The 16,938-nt window shown below is 28.5% G+C and overlaps 1 protein-coding gene across 1 annotated transcript in view; it reads right to left on the reverse strand.

Annotated features, from left to right (window-relative positions):
• The window catches only part of LOC142328481 (exportin-4-like), a 96,735-nt gene that overhangs the window by 13,000 nt on the left and 66,797 nt on the right, over positions 1–16,938 (reverse strand). The window contains exons 18-21 of the mRNA XM_075372298.1: positions 16,752–16,927; positions 14,256–14,433; positions 4,668–4,801; positions 437–655 (exon numbers count right to left, since the gene is read on the reverse strand). Coding sequence (XP_075228413.1) covers positions 437–655; positions 4,668–4,801; positions 14,256–14,433; positions 16,752–16,927 — 707 coding nt within the window. The remainder of the gene's footprint in view (positions 1–436; positions 656–4,667; positions 4,802–14,255; positions 14,434–16,751; positions 16,928–16,938) is intronic.

A 16,938-nucleotide genomic window follows, 5' to 3' on the forward strand; every position in this document is an offset into this window, starting at 1 on the left:
AAAAACTTTCTAATGGTCAGTTTCAATTTGGTGGCTATTTTGAAAAATTTCTATTTCAGCACTACGTAGATAGGATTTTTTTTGAACCAAATGATGTACTTCAATTACACCATTTTGGTATACATACCTAGTTTCACAACTTCATTTTGATGGAAAAAGGGTTATGAAGAAAGAATTTTTATTAAAACTGCAGGTAACCTCAGTTACCTCTAAGAAGAACACAACTGCTTAAATTAAACACAGAATAATATGAAAATACCTTGTTCTTAGTCAATTACTTCACTGAATATCAATAAAAATACAATTCTAATTATTTTTTCATAAGGCTTGAATTCACAGCAGTATCAAAATAAAAAATTCAGCTATAAATGATAAAATAAATTTATTATTTACTTCCAGGTAAAAATAAGTAGGAATACAAATACAAAAAATATACCTTCAAAAATGGAGAGAATATCTGACGAGCTGGCATGGCAGATTGTCTAGCATTGAACAGATAAGAACCAAATGCTCTTAAAAAATCTGAGCAAAGTATGCAAACATCAACAGTAAATGCTTTTAATCCTAACTCAACAGTCATTAATATACTCTCAATCAAATCTGGAGACTGTTCACAAATCTTTTCTGGATAGATTTCGCAGAGAAATGTGATCATCTGAAAATAATAGAAACAAAATTAACTAAATATAAAACAAAAATTATTTTAATGCAGAAGGCTACCTGAAAAGTGATATCTTTTAATTGTAACCATTAGAAAAATTCACAATTCAAAATTTTTTTTATAAAAATTACATATCTAAGATCAGTCTCAGGAAACAGTGCAGTAAATATAAATATGAATTCAGCATGTATGAGTAATATCCAAGTAGTTTAGACTAATAATTCTGTCACTCTGATGTGCAAGTGCAATTATTGCTTTATGCATATAATTATGTATTGTAAGCGATCACTTGTCTGGCACCATGATGTGCTGATGATAAGGAATTAAAAATTTTGTTGAGTCTTTGTTTCATGTTTAATAAAGATAACAACATTCGTAATGCTTCACAAAATTATTCAGTTCAATGAAAGTATTTCAATTTATGTAATCGTGTTACTCTGTACGGTGCAATATAGTTTTATACTACATTTTTATAACAGTTTTATTTCCTAATTTATCCTGTGTTTTTATGTTAATCAGGTTTTAACAATGTGTAATTTTGTCATGAAACATAAACTCGGAAAACCCTTAAATAGCTCCAAAAAAAAAAATCAACAACATACATAAATATATATATATATATATATATATATATATATATATATATATATAACCTTAAAACAAGATAAGCCGCCTGAAACTGTAATCAGAGACTTTACTTGAAAGCAAGTAGTGCAACAGTCATAAGTCAAAATAAAAAAAGAAACAAAAAATTGATAGTAAACATGTTAGCCATAAAAAGACTTGAAAGCATGTGAAAACAATTGAAAAGTTGCATTATTTTATTAAAACCGCTATCAGAAAAATTTTTTTCGTTTTAGCTTCCTAACTTGAACAAAATATTAAATGCTGTGAATACAAATTCTGAACTGCTGAATTTTCCTAGAAGTACTTTACATTATGTTTTGAAATCCATTTTTGTTTCATGTCCACAAAAAATAAATCTTTGTTGATTGAACGTGAAAATATTATTTCATGACATAGGAAATATTTTTAAAAAATAAGGGATTTTATGAAGAGGGTAAGACAATTTATGATCTAAATGAAACTTGGGTTAATGCGAGATACATACAGTAAAGATAAAGATGGATAAATTAAAAAAAGAGCAACAGATGTTTTTATGAAAGGTTTGTCAATTGGGGTGAAAACCTTGGCTGGAAAAGGTAAATGATTAATAGAAAATGGATTTTTGAATGGTGGTTTATGGGTATTCTAGATCTTCCCAAAAGTGTCACAATGAAATGAATGGTGACTATTTTATGCAGTGGTTTAAATAAATTTTTTGCTGAAGGATTATTCATAGTAATGAATAATATGCCATAACATTGCCTGAAACTGAAAAAATTCCAAACACTTCGACCTGAAAATCAGAAATACGTGAATGATTAAAATTGCATTCACCAAAGACATGGAAAAAGGTAGAACTTTTAAAAATAGTAAAATCAATTAAACAAAAATATATTCATTATCAAGTAGATGAAATCACAAAGTTAAAAAATAATGTTGTGTTGTGTCTTCCTTCATTTCTTGCAATTTTATCCTGATATATAATTGATATAGGCACAAGTCAAAGGCTACACTGGGATTAATGTCACAATATTAAGTTAGGTGATGTAAAAAACCTATTGATAGAATGTGTTTGTAGAGTAGATGCAAATGCTTGGAAAAACTGCATTCAATATGTAATTAAAGAAGAAAAGAAAAATGAGAAGCGAGCAGAAAGTTTGTGTGAAAATATTATTGAAGATATAGTGAAACTTTAGGAAACAATGACAATAGTTTGACAGGCAGTAGCTAATCAGGTACTGAAGAAATGCATTGAGGTAACAAATATTTTTTCTGTTTTACTTGATGAAATTTTAAAATAGCAGTAACATACTTGTTTAGAATTTCTATTTTTAAGGTAAATATATCATTTTACCAAAATCTTCTAATCTTTAGGTAGATGTCATAAGAAAACTACCTATTGTAATGGGTACCATGATTTGACTTCTGGAAAATTTTGATACATCTTTGACCACCATTACTTCAAAAGTTTATATATACATTATTTAAATGTAATATAATATTAATAAATGTATTTCACTTTCTTGTGGACATGATAACTGCCATAATTTTGCACCAATCACTTTCAAATTGATACATAAAATATAATGACCCAAAATTTCAGTCGAGTTCATTAATGGGCAAAATCTAACCATGGGGATGGAAATAGGAGGGGACTTTACAAAAAAAAATTGCTATAACTTTCTTATTAAGTAAAATATCTTCTTTTTTTTCCTGTTTAGCCTCTGGTAATTACAGTTCAAATAATACTTCAGAGGATAAATGAGGATGATATGTATGAGTGTAAATGAAGTGTAGTCTTGTACAATCTAGTTTGACCATTCCTGAGATGTATGGTTAACTGAAACCCAACCACCAAAGAACACCGATATCCACCATTTAGTATTCAAATCCATGTAAAAATAGCTGACTTTACTAGGACTTGAACGTTGGAACTCTTGACTTCCAATTAAGTAAAATATCAAATTCCGACATAAATATTAAAGTTAATATTAAAGTTCCGACTATACTTTGGATAAGGGCCTAAAACTTATCTAAGTAAATTCTTTTTATAACACCAACCATCCGCCCAGGGGGTTGAAAAATGGGATTTCAAAGACAAAAAATAATCATACCTCCCTTATTAGGCATAGTATCGAGTCGGTCTAAAGTGGTCGTTAGTTCTCTAAATATTACCTAAAACTTTTGTCTGAAATAATTTTTAATATGACCAACCCTTATGGCAAGGGATAACCAAAATGTTGCTGGAAGTGTAAGAAGATGGGGCTTGTCTTATGTTAAACATGTGAAGCTTTTTTCACATGCAGTCATTGTGATATTGAGTAAATTTAAAGTTTTTCTTAACTTTAAGGTGGAAATATTTTTTATCCTCTACTTAGCACCGGTGAATTCTACCTCTGCCTTCCGGCATGCTAAAAGAGATATTTTTATTACAAGTTATTTTTACTTCATTTTTATGTTAAAAGTAATGAGAAGTGCTTTTTTTCTCAGATGGATTGTGTGTGCTAAATTAAATTAAATTAAAATCATCAAATTATTATGTTTTGGTTTGCTGAATGCTTTTGTAAAAAAATATAGTCTCGTACTTCTATAGATAATTGCAGCCAATACTGAGTGCAACTGTCATTATGAACCACAAGATAGGTAAAATTTCATCAGATAGCTAACTGCCAATCTGTTTTAACTGCTTAATAGCTTTTTTTTTATATTAATTACAACTCACAAACTGCTTGCTAACAAAAAAATTCCTAACTTTAAATAGTAACTCATACATAAGTCCAAAGGATAGTGTGGGTGATTGAAAACATCCCACTCAAACTTTTTTTTTCAGTAAGCAGATACAAAATAATGATACAAGTAATTCTATAAGAGTGTAACACCCTTAATCAGCCATTCTGGTTCCTGAAATTGTATTGCACAGCTCAACTTTTAAAGTATTTCACAGCAGTATTGGAGTGGTCATTTATTCACAATTACCAACAACTGCATTTCAATTTTAGCTAGTACCTTCAATATGAAAGTCCAAAAAAACATTTCTTGCCAAATTTCACATTTGGTGAAAACACAGATTGTCTTAATAATTTTAAATCTTTATAACTCACATGTCAAGTTATAAAATAATGACCATGGGGAGATATACTATTTAGTAGACTAATAAAAACCTGATCAACCTTAAACTCTTACATCAAGAGACATTAATGAAGAGTTTTTACTATTAAGAATAACACTTGTTTCAAAATTAAAAAGAAAAAAAATAAGCAAATGATAACAGTATGAGTTACTTAAAAAAAACTTTTTATCATAATGATTAAACATAATTAACACTAATTCTAAAACAATAATAAATATTAATGGTTAATACTGATCTGTGAGTTAATGAAATGATTAATGATAATATCACCTTAAAATACTGCAGGCACAATGAAGGGAATTTTAGAAGATCAACAGTCATTAACGGCATAATTACATTTAAACCATATATGCAGACATCTGATGCCATTATTGTAAAATCATTACTTAACTGATCTTCTTCAGCTGTTAAAACAAAAAAATAAAAGTAGAAAAATCTTTATTATAATAAATAAAACCAGAAATATTTTTCAACTTACAATTATAACAAAGGTAATAATATGTTATAGATAAATCTGAACTTTAGTTTTATTTATACTTGAGTCACAGACTTCAAGATTAACAAATTTAACTCTCTTATAAAAGTTAGCTAACTCATATGAGGTCTGTAAATAAAATGAGACTAGTTTTTTTGGGAGTCAAAGTGGCAACACTGTAAAGTTAGTAGTAAATATATGGTTATATGAACAGCTGTTTTATATTAGGTATTAATAAGGAAATGGCAAAGGTGCTAGTAGATTTTTGCCATTTACTTTAGAGATATGAGGGATAGTCAATTTTGTTTTTTTGTAACTGGACAAAAACACCAACTTCAAGAAAAATGATCAAACCATCACAAATAAAATAAAAAATAAAAAAAGTTACAGCTGAAGAAATAAGCCAATTAAAAGAGAAGTGAAAACAAAAGATGTGGAAAGAATAATAAAAACAATACCAGAAAGAATGAGGTTTTACTTATAAAGTTACTAATACTAAAAGGAACAAATAAATAAGAAAATAAGGGGAGGTATAAATTATTTATGAGTAACACAAAAATGAATTTAACAAACATTAAACAGTAATAACTGGTAATTTTATTTTATAAATTTAATTAATTATAACATACACAATTCATACCTTCATCATTTCTCTATATAGTCTCCTGTACAACCTACACACTTTTGTCAATGATTTGGAATCTTGAATATTCCTCGTTCATAAAAAGTTTGAGGATGAGTTGTCAACCAATTGCTCATGTGCTTTTCGACATCTTCAGTGTTTTTGAATTTTTCACCTCCTTCTTTCAAGGGTACAAACAAAACATAGTCACAGGGGGACAAATCTGGTCTGTGGGGAGGATTGTAGAGGGTTTCCTATTACATTTTTTCCAATTTATCCTTGTCGAAATCACAGTATGCAGCCTGGCATTGTCATGGAGAAGGGTGATATCTCTGATAGGCATACCCTGTCTTTTGTTTTAGTAGGCAGCTGGCAATAGTAAGCTACATTCACCATTCATTGATTGTGAAGAAAATCAATGAGTAAAACTCCCCTTGCGTCAAAAAAAATCTTTGCTAGAACTTTTCCGGCTGACAGATGAGTTTTGGCCTTCACTGGGCAGCCCTCATCCTTCCTTTGTCACTCCTTACTCACCATTTTTACTCCAGTGTGTAATGATGGACCCATGTCTCATGGTACGTGACATTTGCCTCAAAAAATCATCCCCTTCTTGCTGAAACTGATTCAGAAGTCTCTCAGATCTCCAAGCTGACTTGTTTCTGATTTTCAGTCAACAACCTCAGAACCCATCAAGCACTAATTTTTCTAAAGCCAAGATGATCAGTGATAATGGATTGAGCACTCCCATAGCTGATATCCAGTTCTGAGATGATTTCTTTAACAGAGAACCAGCGATCACCTTCGATAAGCTCTCGAACAGCACGGATGTTATGCGCTGTGAGACTTGACCTTGGGCATCGATCATGACTTTCGTTTTCTACACTTTCTTGCCTGCCCTTAAATTGTCTGGCCCATGTATTTACTTGGTTCTGGGACAGTGTAGCATCCCCAAACTGTACCTTTAAATGAGTTAAAATTTCCACAGGTTTAATGCCTTCATTAGTTAAAAACTTCATGATTATACGTTGTGCAGCAGATGATGGAATCTCTTGCTCACTCATGCTTTTACAGATGACAGAACAGAGCGAAGGAGCTAACCAAGCTGGTTCTCCCTCTCTAACATACCAAAAATTAACCCCACACTCCGTCATCCAGCTCAGAACTGCTTGCTGCATAGAATAGCAAAATTATAGTTTAAATGTTTAATAGTTAAATATTACATTTCTGGAAAACACAATGGATATAATCAACAGTTTTTAACTACGAAAAAACTTACACAATTAGAAAAATGGTGACCAGTGTGTTGGTGTTGATGGAGAAGCTAACAGAAGGAATGTGTTTTTTCAGAAGTGTGATTGTGGGAATAATGTAAATAATGTTATAAATAGTGCTTTATGTTTAGACTATATAATGAATAACAGTTTTTTTTTAGTATAAATGAAAAATGGGGTGTATTTAGCTGTATTCTAAGTGACTGTAGAAAGCAAATAAGCAAGTTGAGCTTGAACTGCAGGTTAAAAAGAATATTATCAAAAACTACAAATAACTATAAATGATCTTTCTCAAGATAATGAAGTTTAAAAACAATCAAGCAAATACATAGGCAAACATAACCTCATTGGGAATGGTTTCAGATGCCATAACTAGCAAGGACCCTAATAATTTGATTTCTTTTAGTGAATATGAAGAGATTCATCTGAAGAAGTAAAAGATAAGAAGACATCATATAATATGTTTAAAAGTTTTGCTAGTCAAAATTTGTAAAATTTAATTACTAGAGAAATCAGATTTAACAATCTTGATGGACCTAGATACCAACATCAGGAAATCTAACAAAACAACAACTCTTATTTCGGTTCCATTCAGAAAGTAAGAAATGAGCAAGAAAATGGGAAAATTTAAGAAATTAGAAATATCAATGGATAAAACGGTGAATACAATGAAATTACATGAGAAAATAATTAGGGACAGCCAAGCCAGAGTTATATCAGGGATATTGCATAGCAATGGACACATGCAGAGGCTCTTGTTTATCCTCTTCCTCCTAGCGACTACCTTAAAAATATCAAAATTAAATGTTCGGATGCAGGGAAAAATGATGTTATGGTAATGTGTTGGGACAAATGACACTGCATGTAAAGATGGGGAAAACTGGAAAAACTTAAGAAAACTTTATGTTTACTAATATACTCAAATAAACTTGTAAAAAAGAGCTTCTGTGTTAATGCAAAAGTTAAAGGGTTAATACAATAGCTTCTTTGTGTAAGCATTTTAAAAATGTGTCTATGATAAACTGTGAAATATCAAAACAAAATTGCTTCACATAACATGGTTTTCATTTATACAAAATATGAAAAGAGAAATCTGTTAACACAGTAAATGTTAAAGTTAAGCAAAAATTCATCATTTGACTCACAGAACAGTGAGGATTGGATAGGCTTTTTTACTGAAATTATGTTTCCTACAGAGAGTGTAAAGGTAGATAATAAGAGGCATTTTCCACCAAAACATACAATACTTAAAATTTGACGTACATACTTATCATTAGATCCATACATAATTATTTTGACTAAAAATGGTTTGAAAAAATAAAATATTGATATTTTTTAAATTATGAATTAGCATCCTATTTTTGCTGTGTGATGCATAAAGGTGGGGCTGTAGGTCCACCTATACATATGAAGCAAGGTTTGAAGTGAACCACACTAAAAAAAAAAAAAATTTTTCACTAGTTAAATTCAATGAACTAACTAATGAAATGGCGTTTCAATTAGCTATTGCTAATTTATATATTGATAAAATCAAGTACTTAATAGTAAGAATTTACAGATCTCCTATACCTCACCCAACACCCTTCTGGTGCACTTTGATAGATTATTGTCGATTAATATTGTACAAAATATTATAACCACAGGAAATCTAAATGTTAACTCTCTGTCCAATGATGGAAACTATAAATATTTTCAGGATCTAATGAATGAGTATAAGCTAACTTGTCTGCCTCTGCGGCACAAGCAATAGCATCTCAGCCTTTCACCCACAGGTCCTGAGTTCAAATCCCGGTCAGGCATGGCATTTTTCATACACTACATTTCCATATCCCACGCACAAGCTTCAATCTTATGTGGCGATATTATAAAGAAAAAAAAATGTAATCAAACTACCAATTAGAATTATTGCCAATAGTGATAGTGGACTACATAATAACATCCTTTCGCTATTACCCTGATGTGACACTCAAAATCAACAATCATCTATCGAATCACCTGTCCCAGATTTCATACATCAATTCAGTAAGATAAAAGTCTAATATTAATGAAACAAAATATATTAGTTTTAGAGATGTTACTGTACAGAAATTAGAGATGTTGAAGGTTGTCTTCCATTAATTGGGACACATCTTATTTATGCTCAATTCAACTAATCAAATGTGCAAATTGTTTAATAAAATATTTAATATGGTTTTCAAATCAAGTTGCTTACAAACTACTAAAACTGTATGTTCCAACCGTAAAGCTCTTGTAATTCCAGCACACATATAAAGATCAAAAAAAGAAATGGAAGGTTGGTAAAGTTTTTATAGAAAATATGGTGAAGAGATTCTTAATACTAATATAAATCATGCAAAGCACAATATAGAAAAGGGGTTCAAGAATTAAATAAATATTGAAGATAATAATTAATAAAAATTTTTTAAATTAAAAACAAATTAAATAAAATGATTAAAAGTAATTAACATAAATCAGAGTATACCAATTATGAGAACACAGGTTAAAATCCACAAAGAGAATTTACCAAGAAGAACTATAATAAATTACACAAATGTGCCAGCATATAGATTAGCAAAATATTTTGCAAATATATTAAAAGACATGGGAATATTAAAAAACCAGTATAAAGTAAAAAATCAATCAAAGCAGAAAAAAAGAATAAAAATAATATATCAGATATTATGAAAAAATTCAGTACATGAATGACACTCTATTAGTAATTGAAAACAAAATGAAAAGATTCTGGAAGAAATGAACAAATTCCATCATAAAATTAAATATATGGTGGAAAAAGAGAAAAAGATTAAACTATTAATTTTTTAGACCTAACAATAAAAAGAAATAATAATAATCTAGATTTTGAAATTTTGAAAAAATAAACCTATACAAATAACATTATAGCTTACAATTCAACTCACCCAGTAGAGTATAAATTAGTGGTTTTTAGATATATGACAGATAGACTACATACATAAATTACCAGTAAATAAACCAACATATAAAAAAGAGCTAAACACTATTTTTCAAATAGCAGAAAATAAAGGTATAAAAAATAAATAATAAGAAAAATGAATAAAAATAGAAATAAATTAAATGAAATTAAAACAACAAACAATAAAGAAACCTTTAAATGGAGTAAATTAACATTTACTGGGAAAGAAATTTACCCAATTAAACAATTCTCTAGAAAACATAATATAAAAATGGCTATAAATACAAATAATACACTAAAAAGATTTTTAATAGTAACATAGAAGAAAAAGATATACATACAACAGTAATGGCATATACAAAGTAAAATGTAAATGCAAATCATATATTGGGCAACCAGGAAGTAAATTAAAATTAAGATATAACAAAAATATAAGATCTTTTAAAAATAAAAAACGATCCTAATTACGCAATGCATTTAATAAAATAACAATATATCAGAATCAAAATGGAAGAATCAATGAAATTAATTCAAAAATGTTAAAAGAAAAATGAACATTTTAGAAAATCTTAAAATCTTTAAATTAAAAAGTAACAATAAAATGATCATAAATGAACAGATCAACAATCAAGTAAAAAAAAAATAATAATAATAAAATTAGCAAGAATAGAAAAAGTAGATCTTTCCAGGAAAATATGGTTTATTATGGTGATGAAGCTATAGAAGATCTAATTAGAATATCAAATATATTTAAAAAGCAATACCTAAACTCAACAGAATGTAGATCGTTAATACCTATTCAATGGATGAAAATAAAATATCAAAATTCTATACTTCTATAACCAGCAACTGTTAATGAAAAAAATAAAATTATTATAGGGCTTAATAATCAAAAATGAACTGGGTGGAACGTTGTATCTGTAAGTCATTAAATTCTGTAAACATCAACTAATAAAACTCCTTGATTACTTAGTAAATAAATCATTGTCAATGGGTGAATATCCATCCTGATGGTCTAAAAAAATTGTCATTAGGTCAATCTATAAAAAGTCTTCTTTATAATAATAAAGAAGTAGACAATTACCAACTCATAACACTGTTTTCAATACTTAGTGAATTATTAGAAATGGTATTGCAAACTGAATTTCTTACTTTGCGAAAGTTAATAATATTCTCAGTGGGTCTCTTAGCATGGTTTCAGGAAAGGTCTTTTGACTAAAACTGCCATTGCTAATTACAGACATGAAGTAACGACCCAATTAGATAAGAATAATAGTTTAGGGGGTTACGATAGATTTATCAAAAGCCTTTGACTGCACAAGTCATTATATACTGCTTGAGAGATTATATAATCTTATTAGAGGAATTGCCTTTGATTTAATATCATAATTGTTTGTATTTACAAAACCAATAACAACATACAGAAGGAATAACTCGCAAAGTAAATATCAGTTGGAATAAGGTAATGTGGGCCAAGGTGTTCCACAGGGATCTATTTTGGGTTCCTTGCTGTACATTCTGTATACAAATGAGTTGCCAGCGGCTGGCTATAAACATTAAAATTGTAACATATGCACATGACACATCCTTAATATAATAAAACAAATTTACTGACTTACAGTTTCTTGTAACTTATATACTGATCCAATTGTAAAATTTTTTAAAATTTAAATTTAAACTCTAACCTGACCAAGATGTGTTATATTAATTTTAAATTCATAAACAACCAAGAGTAGCCTGAAATTGAAATTAAAATAAATAATTGTAGTGTCAGCATAAACGTCTTGTATTGTGTTAATAAAAAGTTAGCTTGGGATAAACATATTTTTTTTATTTAAACAAAGGTAGAGCTATTTATTTTCTCTAATCATTAAATAATTTTTGCAAACTGAGATTATTTTGAAACAGTACATTCACATTTAGCATATGAAACTGATATTTAGGAGGGTTCTGCTGATATACATATTAAAATATTATTGTCACAAAAATATACTAGCCGTTCGGCCCGGCTTCGCCGGACCTCCCAGCCAGGCCTCGCTTCACTCGGTGCTTTGGTTTTCCAGGTTTCCAAAGTTCTTTTTTCAACTGGAAAATTTTTGACATTATCAACCTTACTCCAAGTTAAGAGCTCAATGTTTTTAAAAAAAATTTCATGCAATTTAGATACGTTATCTGATAACAGAAAATCCATTTTTTTTTAATTTACCGACATGGGGGGTGCGCCTCCAAACCTAATCACATTTCCCGTTGCTCAGTTGTTTCAGTCGAGCGGGATTGATCTGTGCGTATTCGGCCGCTTTCTAAACGTATTTCCCGTTGCTCAGTTGTTTCAGTCGAACAGGATCGGGCTGTGTGTATTCAGTTGCTTTCCAATCTTGACTGTCTTTCGTCTTCAGTCTCTGCCGCACGAACAGTTTTCATCATACATGCTTTTTTTGTATTTCTCCCAATTGAAGAATGTAATTTAGGCATGGTATGATGTTTTGAAAAAGATCACAGAATTTAAAAGATTGGAGTTAAATACTTTACACACTTTAAATTAGTAACACACACATGATAAACAAGAGCAGCTATTTTTTTATGTTGTTAAACAGCTGTAAAAAATTGTAAATGAATGAATCGTAAAGATTACATATGCATGTGCACTAAATCAATTGAAACTTAGGAATAACTGTACATTAAAACTTCAGCCCTTTTCAAAATTAATCAATTCAATGTTGAAAAAAAATGTTAGCTAAAAATTAAATTTTTCTTGAAAATCAAAGTCATTTTGAAAATTAAATACGCTTTAAAGAAGAAATAAAGTGTTTTAAATTTTGTTGTAAAATTTCATTATGTCGGAGGTCCAAAAATATTAGCCTATGTTCATCGCAGGGCTTCAAAGTGTAGGTGTGCAAAATTTTAGACAAATCTGTCCGGTAGATCTCGAGTTAAGTTGGAACAACAGACACACAAACATTGATTTTTATATATATAGATAAGAATAATTTTTAATTTAATTTATAATCATATACAGAAATCTAACGTGAACAAAAACTATTCACCTTGTATTGTTTATAAATTTACAAAGTAATTCTTCATATAAAAGATAAAGGGAAGTTACAACAATAATATACAAAATTATAAACAAGATGAAGGAATGACATTCACACAGACCAGCTTGCTCAGAAATTTATGATGAAAGATCTATATGTTAGTGGGCGTGTTTTCTTTAATTTATTACCTGAAGAAATTAAAGAGCTACAGGACAGTAAATTAAAAAAAATCCCTAAATAATATTTGATACAAAAGCATTATATGAAATTAATGAATATTTTGGAGAAGGGTGGTATGCACTGTTTTTTCTGATCCTGATTATATAAGTAAAAGTCATGTAATAGCTTAATTTTGACAATGATGTAATCTACATGTTATAGTAAAAAAAAAAATGATTACTGTTATTATTTAGACTGTGTGCTACAGTATTTACTTTATTGTGTATTTATGTTGTGGTATTTCTATATTGTATAAATTGTGAACATTGGTAAGGTATGCTGTTAACATAATACGGTAATTTTTTTATTTGTTTTAAGCCGAACAATGTCTGACAAACTGTAAAATTTGAATATGGGTAATAAATGAAACAAAAATATTATCATTAATTAACCTGTAGAATTCTTCTTGCAGATTTGCATTTAATTAATATAATGTACTTCCTTTACCTAGCATTTAATATATTGCCTTTTATTTCTCAAAAAAAAATCATCAAAATTAAGCGATTCACTCAAAAATCTCAGTTCATAGGCTACAAAATTTTCATTTTTACTGGTTATTTAAAAAAGTAAAGATTCAACACAAGAAAACTAACACAGATAATAAGAAACAGATACTGAGACTGGAAGATATTCAATTGGCCTGGGTCTTTGATCTATGTTGTAGCAATGAGCAAACGAACACTCTACTCATTGATGATTTTGAAGGTTAACCTTTCTATACAATTTCCAAATCATTTAAAATTAACAATCCCTAAATGCTTAAAAGGCAATTACAAAATATTAATTGAATATAGACTTATTCTTACAGAAATTTTTGAACTGCTGATGATACATTTTTTTAAATTAACTGACTGATTATAATTATGTGTGCATTTATTTGTGCGTTTCTTATAATTATATGTGATTGTCTATTCCTGATGCTAATAGATTTGAAAAACTAATTTAAAATATCAATTACTTTCTAAATCAATTAGATTATCTAATAACCCCTATTATTCAAAACAGCATTATTTTAATTCTGCTTTATCCAAATCAGAACTAAAAAAAAAATAATTAATATCTGTGCTACAGAAAAAAATTAGACAGAAGTAAATTATACACAGTAAATTATACATAAACAAAAACATCTTTTCCAAAAACTAGCACTAACTGCTGTTTTATTGTTTTTTATTCTATTTCATCTGAATACGGCATATGATATTAGTATAATAGATCCTGTCTTTAATTAACTAAAAGAGCATCAGTAAAAGGACTATATCACTGCTCAAAACCATTAACAAAATTATCTATATATGAACACTTACAAGGTCTCAAATCGATGAAATCCTTAGGAAGAAGAGTTGTCATAAGTTTCATCAATAACAAAATATCCTGATAAGTATCTTCTTCAGCTGCAGCTTCTAGACTATGACGATTAGTATTAAAGCAAGCATAAGTTTGTACAATTCTCAGGCAGCATTGAAATAATTTACACTTTTCACTCTAGAATTAAAGTAAAGATCCAACTTATTATATAAATAATGCATAATAAAAATAAATAATATTTACTTAAAAAAGAAAAAAAACGTCATTAATTAAGAGTGAAATTGATGGGACAGAAATAATCATATTGTCAGGAAAAAACGATAATAGCCTTCGGACTTGCCCTTACCCTTACTTTCACAGACACTGTTATTGACTTGGCTGTAGTTACTAATTTATAAGTTTTTTAATACTTTATCTATGCCCAGTTTATGTACATTTTAATCACTATTTTCTCCATGTAAATAATTCAATATCCTCAATTCAATTAAAGAGCTTACATAAAAATTGCACACAAATTATAATTCCTGTTATTATAACTATGATAAAAATAATCTATAATCAGACAAAACTTTATTTTACGAATTTAACATTGTTATGATTTGTTATAAAACATAGTTTATATCAGACAGTATTACTATTTTAAAATTTAAATTAAATGCTAGAGTTATCACCAAAACCTTTAGTGCATAATTTTTTTAATTAAAACCTTTTAAACACATGAGTCATTCTACATATTAAAAGCTGCCCACTTTGGTTAAGACCCTAATATCATAAATAATTATGAATTATTGATATAACAGTAACAAAGATTAGTTTTTATAAAATAGATATTTTGTTATCACAAAATAATATTTATTTAATTAAATATATTTTGTGTATTTACCTTGTTTTGTATTATGTTTACAAAACAAGGTAAATACAAAAATTTCTACATAATAATTTAACAATACAGTAATAACAAAAATAATAATGCATGACGTGATAATTTTGTTTATTTCTTTGGTAAAGCATTTGTACACACATGAAATGTTCAGCAGAAAGATAGGAAACTGGATAAATGCAGTTGAGCAAGGCCAGCCACAATAAATCTAATTTTTTAAAAGCTTTGAATCAGTCTTTTTCAAGTGGTTGATAACTTATACCAAAGGGACTTCAAATATGAACAGATTTTTCATTCTTATAATTTATTTATTTATTTAGTACAATTAGGCGAGACATACAATTTCTTTACAGCCTTCTATCATTGAAATTAACATGGTCCAGTGCTCAGGAAGTTTTTCAATACCAGATTTGAAAGTCATCTGATTACATTTATCCTCTGCACTGAATCAGTGAGCTCCTCATTTGAATAAAATGTCTTCCCTCCTAAAACTCCTTAAATTGTCTAAACAGATGATAATTTGACCATACTAGATCTAAGCTATATGGAAGTTGGAGCACCACTTGAGCTCTCATTTCCATAATTAACGCAGCATTAAGAAGGCACCTATTGTCTTAAAGGAAAAAAACAAGAGACTGAGTGACTTTCTTGGAGACAAATTGCAGGCTTCACTTTTTATTTTATAATCATATCGTAATATTAACCAGAAATACTTTTTTAGTTATGAGAAACTGCACATTAAAGTATTTACTGTAAATCACAAAACAAGGTTTTCATTATTTTACCCAAAGAAAAATAGTTCATTATTTTTCAACAGTGAATCAGATGAAAAAGATTTTTTGCTTTCTCTGGTGAAGATGAGCTATATCACCATCATGTTGCATTTAATCTCAAGTTACTAGAGTCTAAAACTTTTCAATCCATTATATTCAAGAAAATATACATAATAAAGACAACAAAAATATAATTATTGAATAAATACTATTTGAATATGATGAAAGGCTTATGTAAATAAAACATTTAATTTATTATTCAAACTTATGTTTAAAAATAAGTATTATAATTACACATTTAATTAAATTTGATAAAACAATGTTCTGATGAAGAATGCTCAGTAAAATTGTACATGTGGATATACACAAACGTAGTTTGAAGTTAACAGAATAATTTTAATAAATAATTACATTTTGCTGTTAGGATGCAATTTCATCTATAACTATTTGTATAACATTTTGGTGAACCATTGAGGAATACATTATAAGGATGGTAAGAATAAAATTACCGCATAGTTGTCAATAAATTAAAATACCAAACATACTGGAAGAAAATTTTACAGTAGAGCTGTATGACAAACATAAGTTATGTCGATAGAAAGATTTCAGTTTGCATTAATAGTAACATAGTAGATTAGATGGTATAATGGATAATTCAATTAATGATATAGTAAAACTCCATAGAATATTTGGACGTGCATACCAATTCTACACTGTACATAACTACACAAAAAAGTCATTGCAAAGTGATATAAATAAAGAGATTTCAATTTATAAGAGAATATCTGTTTCAGATATTAGATTTAACTTAAATTATCAATTAAAATAAAATATTACTATACCTCAGTGAGATAACAGAGAGTAGTGTGCGCAATTTCATAAAATAATTCCAATATTAATTCAATAATTTGCTGATAATTATGGTAAACATTGACAAGTGAACAGCATTCATTTAATATTGGCAATATAAAGTTAAAATATGAATTTGCAGTCTGAATATTAGTTCCTTGTGTTGAACCTAAAAAACAA

This window comes from Lycorma delicatula, chromosome 7, assembly GCF_047948215.1.
Source record: "Lycorma delicatula isolate Av1 chromosome 7, ASM4794821v1, whole genome shotgun sequence".
Lineage (NCBI taxonomy): Eukaryota > Metazoa > Arthropoda > Insecta > Hemiptera > Fulgoridae > Lycorma > Lycorma delicatula.